The sequence below is a fragment of the Chiloscyllium punctatum genome, chromosome 7 (assembly GCF_047496795.1).
Source record: "Chiloscyllium punctatum isolate Juve2018m chromosome 7, sChiPun1.3, whole genome shotgun sequence".
Lineage (NCBI taxonomy): Eukaryota > Metazoa > Chordata > Chondrichthyes > Orectolobiformes > Hemiscylliidae > Chiloscyllium > Chiloscyllium punctatum.
In genome coordinates this window covers 42,059,416-42,072,833 of record NC_092745.1, presented here as the reverse complement: position 1 = coordinate 42,072,833, position 13,418 = coordinate 42,059,416, and the positions used below count along the sequence as shown (strand labels likewise).

The 13,418-nt window shown below is 49.9% G+C and overlaps 1 protein-coding gene across 1 annotated transcript in view; it reads right to left on the bottom strand.

Moving 5' to 3' along the window:
• LOC140479345 (pre-B-cell leukemia transcription factor 1-like) overlaps positions 1-13,418 on the bottom strand; it is a 97,231-nt gene that overhangs the window by 61,174 nt on the left and 22,639 nt on the right. The window contains exons 4-5 of the mRNA XM_072573254.1: positions 10,948-11,083; positions 4,926-5,085 (exon numbers count right to left, since the gene is read on the bottom strand). Coding sequence (XP_072429355.1) covers positions 4,926-5,085; positions 10,948-11,083 — 296 coding nt within the window. The remainder of the gene's footprint in view (positions 1-4,925; positions 5,086-10,947; positions 11,084-13,418) is intronic.

Genomic DNA, 13,418 nt, shown 5'->3' with positions numbered 1-13,418 from the left:
AGGGCTTGTGGATATATATTTTGTTGGTGGTAACTGTGTAAAACCAAATTCAGTTGCTGGTGAATGTGAACCAAGGACTGAAATGTTCAAGTGGGAAATGAAAGATGTTCTAAAGTGGAGGCCAAGTTGGAAACACATGACATATGATGTGCTCCCATATTTGTTTGGAATACAATGTGAGCGCTTATAACTGTGCAAGGTATGTCATTGTTATGTTGATTATCTGAAGTGAATTTTTTTCTTAATATTTACAAAATAACAAGATTAGTTAGTATTAATTATGAATTATTGTTTGAATTATGGTGATTTGAATTGGTTTGTTACAGTACAAGTATTAAAAAGAGAAACCCAGTCTGTTGGTTTCCTCTCGGCTTCTTGGGGATTTCTTGGAAAAAGTATCATCCTCAGTGAAAAAGATTTGAACATTTGGACAGACACAATCACACTGAGCCGCAGACACACGCACGCATACACACTCTCGCACAAACACACAGTTCCAGACATACACAAACTCACATACGCACACATACACACAGAAATACACACAAACACACAAATGCACACTCTCTCACACACACACTCACACAAACACATATACATTTACAGACACACATTCATACACCTACAGACATGTACATGTGCGCACACACACTCACAAACATATACATGTGCACACACATACACAAAGCAGAAGCATATATACAGACACACACACACAGTGACATAAACACACACACACACACACACACATTACACAAAGGGCATAAGAAACATTTCAAATCCACCGCGACCCAGACGGGTGGCAGGAAAACCAGCCAGGCCCCTGCCCCTCAACCATCATTGCAGCAACCATCATGCTCACTCTTAATTTGCCTTTAAGCACAGCTCTAGAAACCCGGTGGATGCACGGGACGGCAAACTAAGGCCTAATCCGACGTGGCTCAGTTGTTTTGGTTTTGGTTTGGTCACCTTTGAGGTTCTGTCCAGCCCACCGCCACCCCCAACAAGCCATCAGCTGGGGAAAACAAGCCAACAATGAAGCAGGACCCTTTCCCCTGCCCCGATTCCATCTGCCCACCCTTGGCCACCCGCTGCCCCCTCCCCTTCCTGGGCACCCTCGCTCCCGCACAGCTGTGAGACTGGTGTTGCTTTGGCAGTCTGAGGTTTGTGATCACGGTAAAGAGGATGAGCTCCCCCCCCCCACCCCCATCTGAACTCTCCACTTCCCGCTGGCTGGTAGACATCCTGAGGGGTGCGGTTGGTGTCGCCAGTCATTGACCAATCCAAACAGTTGGCTGTACCACTTTCTGGGAGCTCTGTGCTGAGACAGCCTCGCCTTCACTATTAGGCCTATCCCAACTCGTACATACACGGTTAGAGTAGGACTCTGTGACTGGAGGACACCATCTTTGCTGCAACACACTGTCTCCCATGGTGTTTTCAGCATCTCCTCGCACATTCTCCTTCAAACCTAACTCTTTGGTCACCTGTCCCTCACTCTCTTTTCACGGTTCGGTGTCAGACTACACGCCACAGAAGGAAGATGCAGCCGCTCGACAGGAAGGAAACGTTCGAGGGGAAAACAGGGCCAAGAACGGTGGTGTGGCGCAGACAGCAGCGTCAGACAGAGGCCAGAAGAACCTTCTAGAAGGCGGGGCGAGCTTTCATGCCCATCGGATCCTTTTGCTACCCAGAAGGCTGCCCTGGTGACAGAGAAGAGCGAGGTCAAGGAGGGCAATGGGTTTACGTCCATCTTGTCAGCTGGGAGAACTGAAATAATATCCAGAAATCAGGTGCAAGTGGCAGTTCAGTCCCTGAACACACTGAAGGGAGCACTGACTGAGTTCTCACTCGCAAGGTTCACCTTTGACAGTCAACCTGCCTTCATTGCCCCTTTTCCTGTCAGACTCCAAGATGGCCGCCAAGGCCTCAGAGGAAAAGGACCCAGACGGTAGCAGGGGGGGGTGGGAGACGTTGTCATGTTGAGGTACTTGAGCAGTTTGAATTGTTTTTAAGAAAAGGGTGCAGGCGAAATTTAATCTCCGCGTTCAAGATGACGATGAGTGAAGACGGGGAAGTGCACTTCAATTTAAACCCCTTTCCCTACCCTTTTTCCCTACACTTCTCCTGGCTGGATGCTGCGGTCCCCCCTAGTGGGCAGTAGTGGTTCATTGCTAAAAGGATTAAAAATTAGTCATCGGGAGAAATTGCTCTCTGTAGGGTCAGTAAACAGAGTCAAGATTGCTGGTGAAAGACTGAATAGAAAGAGCAGTAGGTCGTTGCAATTTGGAACGCATTGTCTGAATTATAGGAGTGGGTTTAAGGGTGACTTTCAACTTTTTTTTAAACAAGAAAATAATCAGGGGGAAAAGAAGGGAGGTGGAACTAACTGTCACAGAAGGTTATGGTATTACTTAGATCTGACACCAGGTCAGTCTCTAACGTGATGTCCGATTTTGGGCAAAGGTAGACAGGAAAGCCTCAGAAAGGGTGCAGGAGAGACTTACTGGACAGCTATCAGCAACGAGGGATGCCAAAGTCATGGTTGATTGGACTTGTTCTCCTTAGAGACTCTGAGGAGAGTTGAGGCCTTAGACAGGGAAGTAGTTTACAACGCCTGAATGAGGAGATGTGAGGCAAAGTTGCTTTCCACAAGGAGTGGTTAAGATTTGGAATGGCTCCCCTCCCCCTACCGTAGGGCGTTGCGTTCCGATTCAAGAGACATCTTCAGAAAGGAATTGGGATTCACACCCAAACAAGAGAAATTGCAGGAATGTGGTGGGATTGCTCTCCGAGAACAGCCAGCACCAATGTGGTACGAGAAATGGCTTCTTCCTGGCACAGGTATGGAGGGCTGAATGGCCTCCTTCAGGCTGGAGTTCAGTTATATCACTGGCCGTGGCATTCTCAAACCTCCTCAAGGCACTTTCGGTCTCCTGAATAATTGAGATCTTTCGGAAGTGCAGCGATTGTCACATGGGCAAACCAAGTTTTGTTCAGCAAGATCCCATGCACGAGAGGCGATGAGACGAGCTATTCTGCTCTTTGCGGTGTTCGTCAAGGCTGCGCAGTCAATCTGGATTGCTGTCTGAGGGGGTCAAAATGTGCAGGGGCCATCACTGCAACACCAGATGTTCAAAGCAATGAACCTGCAATAAGGTTGAATCCAGGGACATTATTATAAGAGTTCCTCTCATCCAGTCTTCTTAAGCTCCTTAAGCTGTGACCTCTGCACCCCAACGTAAGGCTTGCGACAGCATTCAGGCAGTGGAGTGGGCAGTCCCAGCCTCCAGCAGGACCCTGACGCCATGTTCACTTGAGAAGACAACAGTCGGGTCCTTCAGCGCTGGACCAATAGCAACTTGACCCCCCCCCCCACCACCGACCCTGTGGCATTCAGGAAGCAACACTATCGCCTTGGGTTTCACCAGATCGGCGCATCAGCGGGAGGTTCTGGTGTGGAGAACGCTAACCAGCTCCTCTTCGGCGCAGCCCAACATAACGCCCGTCACCGACTCTCAATAGGCAGTGCTGCAATGACAGACAGGAGGCGCTACACCATTCCGGACAGAGCGACCCACCTGCCTGGCATCCCACCCCCCCCCCGAACTGGGCCCAGTTTCCTGAGCTGGTCTTTTCTCAGGTACTCCCCCATCTCCCTTCCCCCCCCTCCCCACCCCCCCGCCCCAGAGGCTTGCTGGGAGGTTTGGTGATGCAGGCCCCGAAGGCTGGTTTGGGTGGTGGCGCTGCGAGGGGCCAAGATGAGAGACCCACGGGCAGGGAAGAGCCACCCGAAGCTGGGAACTACAAAAGGCCAACAGGCACACAACCAGGGAAGAGTGGAGGGAACCGGATTGTGGAAGGGGGCGCAGATTTGACAGGGGACGGATACCCCGCGGGGGGGGAAGGTGGTGGATCTCGCTCGCGGGCCGTCACTCAGAGACTTTGTAATCCAGCCTGGCTCTTGACTGAATGCTGACGGTTGGGGGGAGGCAGCAGTGTCCGCAATATCGTCCTTCGGGTGAAACGCTGAGCTTGGGTAAATGCTGACAGTCCCATTTTGAGAGGCCCATTGGCACCAGGTTAACTGGTTGGCCATCTCCGAGCCCAAGAGCGGATGCTGCCACTGAACCTCAAACTCGAGAAAGCTTCCCTCAATGCAGGCCCCCTCTCACGCACGACGAGGCTGCCTCTTGGGCAGGGCCTGCCGAGATCGCAAGGGCTTCTGCGTTTTCCGGGTCGGGTTCGGAAACCCGCCGGGATCCTACGCGCTCGCCGACGAACCAAGAGGGCAGGCCGGTCCTGAGGGAGCGGCCGGGCCTAGGTGATGGTTACTCAGTAACGCTGCAGTTACCGGGCCCAGTCTCTGACCTTGACTGGGAAAGCAGCAACAGTCTGTCCAGCTGTGCGGGGGTGGAGGGGGGGAGGCGAGTGTAATTCATCGCCCAGAACAGCCTCCCCTTTCTCCCACCCACCCACTTCTGAAATAGCATTGGCCCATTTACCAGGTGCCGTTGAATTTAAACTGAATTACGATGGTGCCCAAGCTGAAAGGTCATTTCGCATTGCAGCCACTGTCTGCCTGCAACTAATGGAAGCAGCCCCGGTGCAAGAACCATCAGTGAACCCACCGGCTCTTGCACCGCGCCAACAGCTTCCCAACTTTAGGATGAAAGACCTCAAAAGCCCTGTCAATCCAATCCCTGCCCCTCTCGGAATGTCGGGCCCCACCCTTGGAGCCGGCTGCCTATCCGCAGCGATCCGTTGGGTGCACCCAGGCCCGTGATTGCGAGGTGGACCACAATGACCATTGACCTTCCAGCTTCTTCAGTGAGGAGGAGTTTGGAGATGTCCTCGAGGGGTTGGTGTGAATTGGGAGCGTCTGATTTAGCGTCTGGCTGTGCAAAGTGGCCCATAGCACTCACCAGTGGAGGTGGGAGTGGACGGGGAGTTGGCTTGGCTTCCTTGAGCTGTCACGTTTGTCACAGTTACCGCTGTTTTGGCGGCGTACAGATTTGCCTCCTCCTGGAACTTGCCTATGTTTTTCTTGTAGCGGATTCGCTTGTTACCAAACCAGTTTGATACCTGCAGGGGTGGCGGTGGGGGTGTGAGGGAACAGGGTTGGGATTGGGAAAGAGACACAAAAGGAAGTGAGGGTCGTTACGTGGACACACCGAGGATGACAGAAGTTCACAAGCTATAACACAAAAGGCTGTGTGTTACGCACTTTCACATCATAGCGCCTGCCTCTGACACAGTGGGGTGGATCCACTTACACCATTTCGGGGTTGACTTACAAAAATGGCCCAACTGACACCTGAATCTTAGATCGGACGAATACCTTTTTTTTTGGCAAGTCCAGTTTCAACAATTATTTCCAGTCATGTATTAGCCACGTTATTCTGCATACCCTGTACCCTTCCCCTTTGAGATGTGCAATTCTGTCCTGATGGATGCAGGATGAAAAGTTATGTTTTCTTTGCTCATCAATTCTGTACAGCCGTATAACTACAAGCTAACCTCTAGTTCCTGCGAGATAGGGGCTCCTGAAGACTTCTGACTGTAACTTCATCTGATGATATTTAGTCATAGAGATGTACAGCACGGAAACAGACCCTTCTGTTCAACTCATCCACGCCGACCAGATATTCAAGATTAATCTAGTCCCATTTGCCAGCATTTGACCCGTATCCCTCTAAACCTTTCCTATTCATACACCCATCTAGATGCCTTTACAAAATTGTAATTGTGCCAGCCTCCACCACTTCCTCTGGCAGCTCATTCCATACACGTACCACCCTCTGGGTGATAAAAGTTACTGCTTTGGTTCCTTTTAAATCCTTCCCCTCCCACCCTAAACTTATGCTCTCTAGTTTCCCCTATGCAGGGGAAAAGACCTTGTCTATTCACCCTATTCATGTCCTTCAGGGGTTTTATAAACCCAGCCTCCGATGCTCCAGGGAAAATAGCCGCAGCTTCGTCAGCCTCTCTTTATAGCTCAACCCCTCCAACTCTAGCATCATCCCTGAAAAACCTTTACTGCACCCTTTCAAGTTTCATAACATCCTTCCGAACACATGGAGAACACAATTGAAGGCAGTACTCCAAAGGTGACCCAACCATTGCCCTGTACAGCCACCACATGACCTCCCAACTCCTATACTCGATCCAATGGCCTATCAAGGCCAGTATTCATCATCGCATTAGCTGACCCTGATTTGGTTTCTGACCAATGGGAAGGATGTTACAGAGTACTGGCACAGCCCAACAACGTCCTGTCCACTGCCTTTGCTAAACTGTCTTTTAACCTCAAAGACGAACACAATGTGCTGGTCAGCACTTACCTCTTCCCTAACATTGCTAAACCATTATCTGGTCATTTTTGCTTGCCATTGCTGGTTGAGGGAAGATGCTGCCGACAAATTAGCTGCATTTTCACCTATACCACAGCTTCAGAAACGCTATTGAAAAGAGAGATATGTTGCTAAAGGTTTTCGTCAGGATCGATTCAAGAATGCCAAATTTCAAACCTTCATAACAACTTCTCCGACAGGTGAACAGGATGCTGATTGGTTGGCAAGTCATGGTTCATTTACATTCACTAGAAGCAACATGCATTTACAGATGGCTGCCCGTCCTCTGCAAACATAAGGGATATGTTCAAGCCTAGTGCCCTTGGACAGAACTTCAATTCCCCAGGAGCCTATGATTAGCTTTGCCTCACCCATGGCACGTTCTTGGCCAATCAGAGTAAACTTGCCAACCAATCAGCACCCTTTACCTCTGGGGGTATAAATTGTTATGTGGGTTTGAAATTTGGCATTCTTGCATCGGTCCTGATGAGTGCAAGATGAAATACATACATACATACATACAGATGTACAGCATGGAAACAGACCCTTCGGTCCAACCCGTCCATGCCGACCAGATATCCCAACCCAATCTAGTCCCACCTGCCAGCACCTAGCCCATATCCCTCCAAACCCTACCTATTCATATACCCATCCAGATGCCTCTTAAATGCTGCAATTGTACCAGCCTCCACCACATCCTCTGGCAGCTCATTCCATACACATACCACCCTCTGCGTGAAAATGTTGTCCCTTAGGTCTCTTTTATATCTTTCCCCTCTCACCCTAAACCTATGCCTTCTAGTTCTGGACTCCCTGACCCCAGGGAAAGGACTTTGTCTATTTTCCCTATCCACGCCCCTCATAATTTTATAAACCTCTATCAGGTCACCCCTCAGCCTCCGACGCTCCAGGGAAAACAGCCCCAGCCTGTCCAGCCTCTCCCTATAGCTCAAATCCTCCAATCCTGGCAACATCCTTGTAAATCTTTTCTGAACCATTTCAAGTTTCACAACGTCTTTCCGATAGGAAGGAGTCCTGAACTGCACGCAATATCCCAACAGTGGCCTAACCAATGTCCTGTACAGCTGCAACATGACCTCCCAACTCCTGTACTCAATACTCTGACCAATAAAGGAAAGCATACCAAACGCCTTCTTCACTATCCTATCTACCTGCGACTCCACTTTCAAGGAGCTATGAACCTACACTCCAAGGTCTCTTTGTTCAGCAATACACCCTAGGACCTTACCATTAAGTGTGAAATACCTTGATAGTGAGTCTTTGTTTCCAATAATATCTACATCCTGTGCTTCAAAACTGCTTCACTGGCTGCAATGCGCTTTGAGATATGCTGACGTAGTGCAAGGCACTATATCAATGCAAAGTCTTGCTATTTGTCCTCTAGGAGGAAACTCTGTTAAGCTGCAAGGTATGTGCTATTTGAATTACAATACAGCAGAGAGTGTGGGCTGTTAATCAGAAGGAAACAGGGTTTGAATTGGAATACTAATCCCTAGTGGAGCACGGTTTATAGATTCAGGAACAACTCGAGTTGCAGAAGAGAATCTAAACTGTGATGTAAAGCTGGTGGAACATAAGGCCAATGGCATTGAAATGCACCCTGGCTGTCAGGTGGGACAGTTAGTGCCACTTCCTACAGTGTGAAACCATTTGGCCCAACAAGTCCACACCGACCCTCCGAAGAGTAAGCCAGCCAGACCCATTCTCCCACTACTCTACATTTACCCCTGATTGATGCACCTATCCTGCACATCCCTGAACACTACGGGCAATTTAGCATGGCCAATTCACCTGACCTGCACATCTTTGGACTGTGGGATGAAACCGGAGCACCCGGAGGAAACCCACACGGACACAGGGAGAATGTGCAAACTCCACACAGACAGTCGCCTGAGGCTGGAATCGAACCTGGGTCCCTGGTGCTGTAAGGCAGCAGTGCTAACCACTGAGCCACCGTGCCGCCCTAATCTCACCAAGCAGCAATTACTACATTTAAAAGTTATCTGGATGGGTACATGAATAGCTAGGGTTCAGAGGGACATGGGCCAAGTGCTGACGAAAGGGACTAGATTAATTTAGTATATCTGGTTGGCTTGGACAAGTTGGACAGTAGGGTTTGCTTCCATGCTGTACAGATCTATGACTCTATGGTGACTGAAGGGGATAGGAGATGGATAGCTCCGTCAACATACCAAAAAAAAAAGAAGCCATTCAGCCCCTCTAACCTATCCCGCTCTTCAATCAGGTCATGGCTATTTTGTATTTTAAGTGCTCCACCTTGATTCAGAACCCTCAGTGCCCTTGCCTAACAAAATTCCAAACAGTCTCAATTCTGAAATCTTCGGTTTGCTCCCTGTATCGAGAGATTTTTGTGAGGGAAAGAGTTCCAGGTTGTCTCAGCCTTGCTTGTAAAGAAGTACTTCTAGACTTCAAGCTGAAAGAACTGCAGACTGTTGGAAATCAGAGACAAACACAGAACGTTACTGGGAAACCCCAGTGGGTCTGACAGCATCTGTGGAGAGACGTTCTGAGGGAGGGTCACGGGACCCAAAAATATTCACTCTGATTTCTCTCCACGAACGCATAAATGGCGGGAGACAGAAGGTGGTGATGGAGGGTTGCTTTTCGGACTGGAGGTCTGTGACCAGTGGTGTTCCACAGGGATCGGTTCTGGGTCCTGTTTAGTTTGTCACTGACATAAATGATCAGAATGAGCGTGTAGAAGTTATGGTTAGTAATGTCGCGGAGTTTGGTGTTGTAGCAGACAGTGGAGAAGGATTTTTTTTTAAGATTACGAAGGGATCTTGATCAAATGGGTCAATGGGCTGAAAAATGGCAGATGGAGTTCATTCTGGATAAATGCATGGTGTTGCATTTTGGTTCAACAAACGGGGGGTAGGGCTTGGACAGTTAACGATCGGGCCTTGGGTAATGTTGTAGAACAGAGGGGCCATAATTCTTTGAAGTTTGTGTCACACCTAGGTAGGGTGGTTTAAAAGCCATTTAACACACTTGCCTTCATTGCTCAATCCTTTGAGTATAGGAGTTAGGGAGTCATCAGGAGGTTATAAAGGACATTGGTGAGGCCTCTTCTGGAGTACTGTCGCCAGGTTTGGTCGCCCATTTATAGAAGGGATATTATTAAGCTGCAGAGAGCTCAGAAGAGATTCCCGAGGATATTGCTGGGAGTGGAAGGTTTGAGTGATGAGGAAAGGCGGGATAGACTGGAGCTTTCTTTTTTCACTGGAGCATAGGAGATTGAGAGGTGACCTGTTCGATGTTTATAAAATCATGAGGGGTATAGGTCTGTTTCCCTGCTGTGTGACTCTGTGACTATGACTCTCTGCTGCTGGACCTGCTGAGATTTTCCAGCAATTTCTGTTCTTGCTTCTAGATCTCACCTTTCCAAGTCCATCTCTAATTTTCAGGTTAGGTCTCTTGTTCTCCACTCCCACAGCAAAGAATATAGATCCTCTCTTTGTGCCTCATCAACTTCTTTCATCAGCCCTTGGACCACACCCACTGAATACAAGTCTAGTATACCCAACCTGTCCTCACAACTGAACCTTTTAGCCTTATGTTGCTCTGTGACATCTATGCTGCACAATTCCCAAGACCAATAAAGCAGCATAACCTTCTTGAAGTGCAAAACTCCCATGAAAGGATCAAATAAAACGATGCAACCAAGCAAGTCCAGACTGACAGTGAAGACGCACACAATGCAATATCGATGTGGCTAGCCAATTATACACACAGCAAGATCCCACAGGCGAATAGTGGTAGGGTCGTAGAGTCATCCAGCACAGAAACAGACCCATAATCCCAAATTAAACTGGCCCCACTTGCCTGCTCCTGGCCTATAACCCACCAGACCTTTCTTACTCATGTACTTCTCCAAACGTCTTTTAAACATTGTCAGTGTACCCACACCCACCACTTCCTCTGGAAGGTCATTCCACACACGGTCCACCCTCTGCATGAAAACAGCTGCTTCACGTATCCTTTCTAAAGCTTTCTCCTCTCACCTTAACGATAAGTGCCGCCTGATCTTGCAATTCCCCACCCTAGGGAAAAGACACCTGCCATTCACCCGATCCACACCCCTCACTATTTTATAAACCTCTAGGAGGTCAGCCCTTAAGCTCCAGCGGAAAAAGTCCCAGCCTATCCATTCTGACTCAAACCTGTCCATTCCTGGGGACGTCCTTTTCTCCAGCTTTGATGGTACCCTTCCCTGCAATGGGGGGGGGGGGGGTGACCCGAATTGAGCACAGTGACGTTGGCTTGGGGACAGGTCAGGACGCTTGTTGCAAACGGTGGATGGGATCCACCTCAGAAGGCAGGACAGAGTTCGAACGCTTAAGGGCTTTCCCCGGGCCGCCCCCCCCCCCCCCCCCAACCCCCCGAGCAAATCCTTAGCTTCCCCCAAGTGAGCCAGGATGAGCGCTGCCGACAGAGGGATTGGCTCAGCTGGAGGGTGGAACCACTGCTGCATGTGGATCAGCAGAGGGATCCCAGCCCACCGCCCAGGTATCTGCCCCGCTCCTCGCACCGAGCCAGTGTGTGCCCTCACCTGTGCCACTGTGATGCTGCACTTCTTTGCCAGCTCTTCCTTGGCTTCTTCACTGGGGTAGGGGTTGCTGAGGTGCGAGTAGAAATACTCATTAAGGATCTCCGTTGCCTGCTTGCTGAAGTTACGTCTTTTTCTCCTGGAAGTAAAAACATTTCAAAAAAGAAAACGGGGGGTGGGGGGGTGGGGGGGGGGGGGAAAGAGAAGCAGAAAAGAAACGGCCTGTCTGTTTGCAACCCCCGACCCCCATCCCTCCCATCTCCCGAGGAGAGAAAAAAACCAACAGAGGAACGGAAAGAGTTGAATCGGCCTCCGCTGAGCTGCATCGGGAGCCACCCGGCTACCTCCAAACTCACCTGCAGCATCCCCCTGTTCCCAGGAGCCTGACTCCAACTGACATAGCTGTGGGTCAGGTCTCAAAGCCTCCTATTTATCAAGCTGGGGAGAGCTGAGAGCAGATGTGCTGTCGAATCACGCACCGATCAGGACAGAGTCACAAGAATGCCAACTCACAACGGGAACTACAATTTGCAGCTGCAAGAGACGAGGGTCCTGTTCGGTTGGCAAGTGGCAAGTACAAATCGTTATTCCCACTTTGAGGTTTAGCATTCTTGTGTTTCTGTCCTCATGAGTGTCAATATCTGCTCTCACAGCAGCTCTCTCCTTTTTTTGAGGCAAACCAATACCCAATGCTATTGTGTGAGCATTTCTTAGTTCAGATCATCGAATCCCCACTGTATGGAGACGGGCCCTCTGGTCCAACAAGTCCACACCAACCCTCTGAAGAGTAATCCACCCCAGATCCATTCCCCTACCCTAATTATTCTATATTTAACACTGACTTATGCACCTAACCTGAATACTATGTGCAATTTAGCATGGCCAATTCACCTGACCTGCACATCTTTGGACTGTGGGAGGAAACCGGAGCACCCGGAGGAAACCCACGCAGACACGGGGAGAATGTGCAAACTCCGCACAGACAGGGTTTTCGGAATTCCACGTTTTTCGAATTTCAGAATAAGTGACAGTTTGATGGTGAAATTTTTAAAAATCTTACTAAACAGCAGACACACTGTGGGTAAAACGTGCCCTGAAACAGAACTGAGGCCTGCCAGTGCTGGGCTATGGCCCCACACGCCACATCTGAGTGACACACATCGAGTTTGCCCGCCAAACAACCTTTATCATGAGAACATAACTTCATGATAACACGTTGGGATTTCGGAGCTTGACAGATTTCGGGATTTAGTGTTGTCGACCTGTACTGGAGAAGGAATAAATTAACAGGGCAGTCACAGGTTTGACATGCTCTGTTTCTTCCCGAGTGGTTTAGGGGTTGAGGGGGATTCCCAATCCCAGACCATCCTGATCTCCCACACGGGCCACGATCCCCATTGTGCGGGATCTTCTACTGCCCACCTGCAGAGGGCAGCATCTCATCCAAAAAGGGTGACGCCTCTGACACTTCTGCACCCGGTGTTAGCCCACTCAGACACAGGGAGAATGTGCAAACTCCACACAGACAGTCACCTGAGGCTGGAATCGAACCTGGGACCCTGGCGCTGTGAGGCAACAGTGCTAACCACCGAGCTGCCCTCAAGTTAAACAAGACCCACCAGCTGCTGTGGTGGGATTGAATCCATATCCCCAGATCATTTGTCATTCCCACTATGCCACCATCTTCTTGAGATGCCGCTGTGTGTAGGATTCCCAGGGACCTTCCAGCATTCCCCCTTTCCCAGCCATAATTCCCAGCCCAGGCAGCAGGTGGCTTTGAGGAGATAAAGAAATAGCCACTTCAGATGGACCTGGCCCTTACCCAACAGCTGTCCACTCAACAAAACCAAACGGGGAGTGCCAGCTATCCACCAGGTGTGAGATGTCCCTGGTTATCAACGTGCTGCCAAACGGGTTCAACCAATCCCTGGCACCTCGCTCCCCCTCCCTCCCCCCCCCCCCACACCCCAAGCACCCCCAACCCCCATCAAGCTCTTAAAGAGGTGAGCTCTTCACAGTGGGGTGTGGACCACAGTGGGCCCAAGGTGCAATGACAGTGAATGATGAGGAAGACCAGGAGCAGGATGGAAGTGAAGAGGGCAGTGCTGCTTGTCACACTGCCACTCACAATGCCAGGGATTCGCTTGCCAGGTGGCTCGTGCGGGAACCAATGTTAAAACCACGTCATCTGGGTTGCCCGGCAAAATGCCCAGCACTTCTTGGGCACTCCTTTGTCTCTGTTAAGTCCCTTGTCCTTCCATTTAGCAACTGGAAAACCGTGAAGGAAACTCATGAAAATTGAGGACGGGCAAGGCCAGGAGAGTGGCTCAAAGCAATGCCCCTTAGATAACCAGCGTCACCGGGTGGAAGCAAGCCCACAATACCTTTCTCCCATCTCTGTGGGTGTAGATGCTTGTTGCAAACCCAGCCTTTCCCTTGCCCTCATGGGCGATGTCACCTTCATGTGGTTTGAG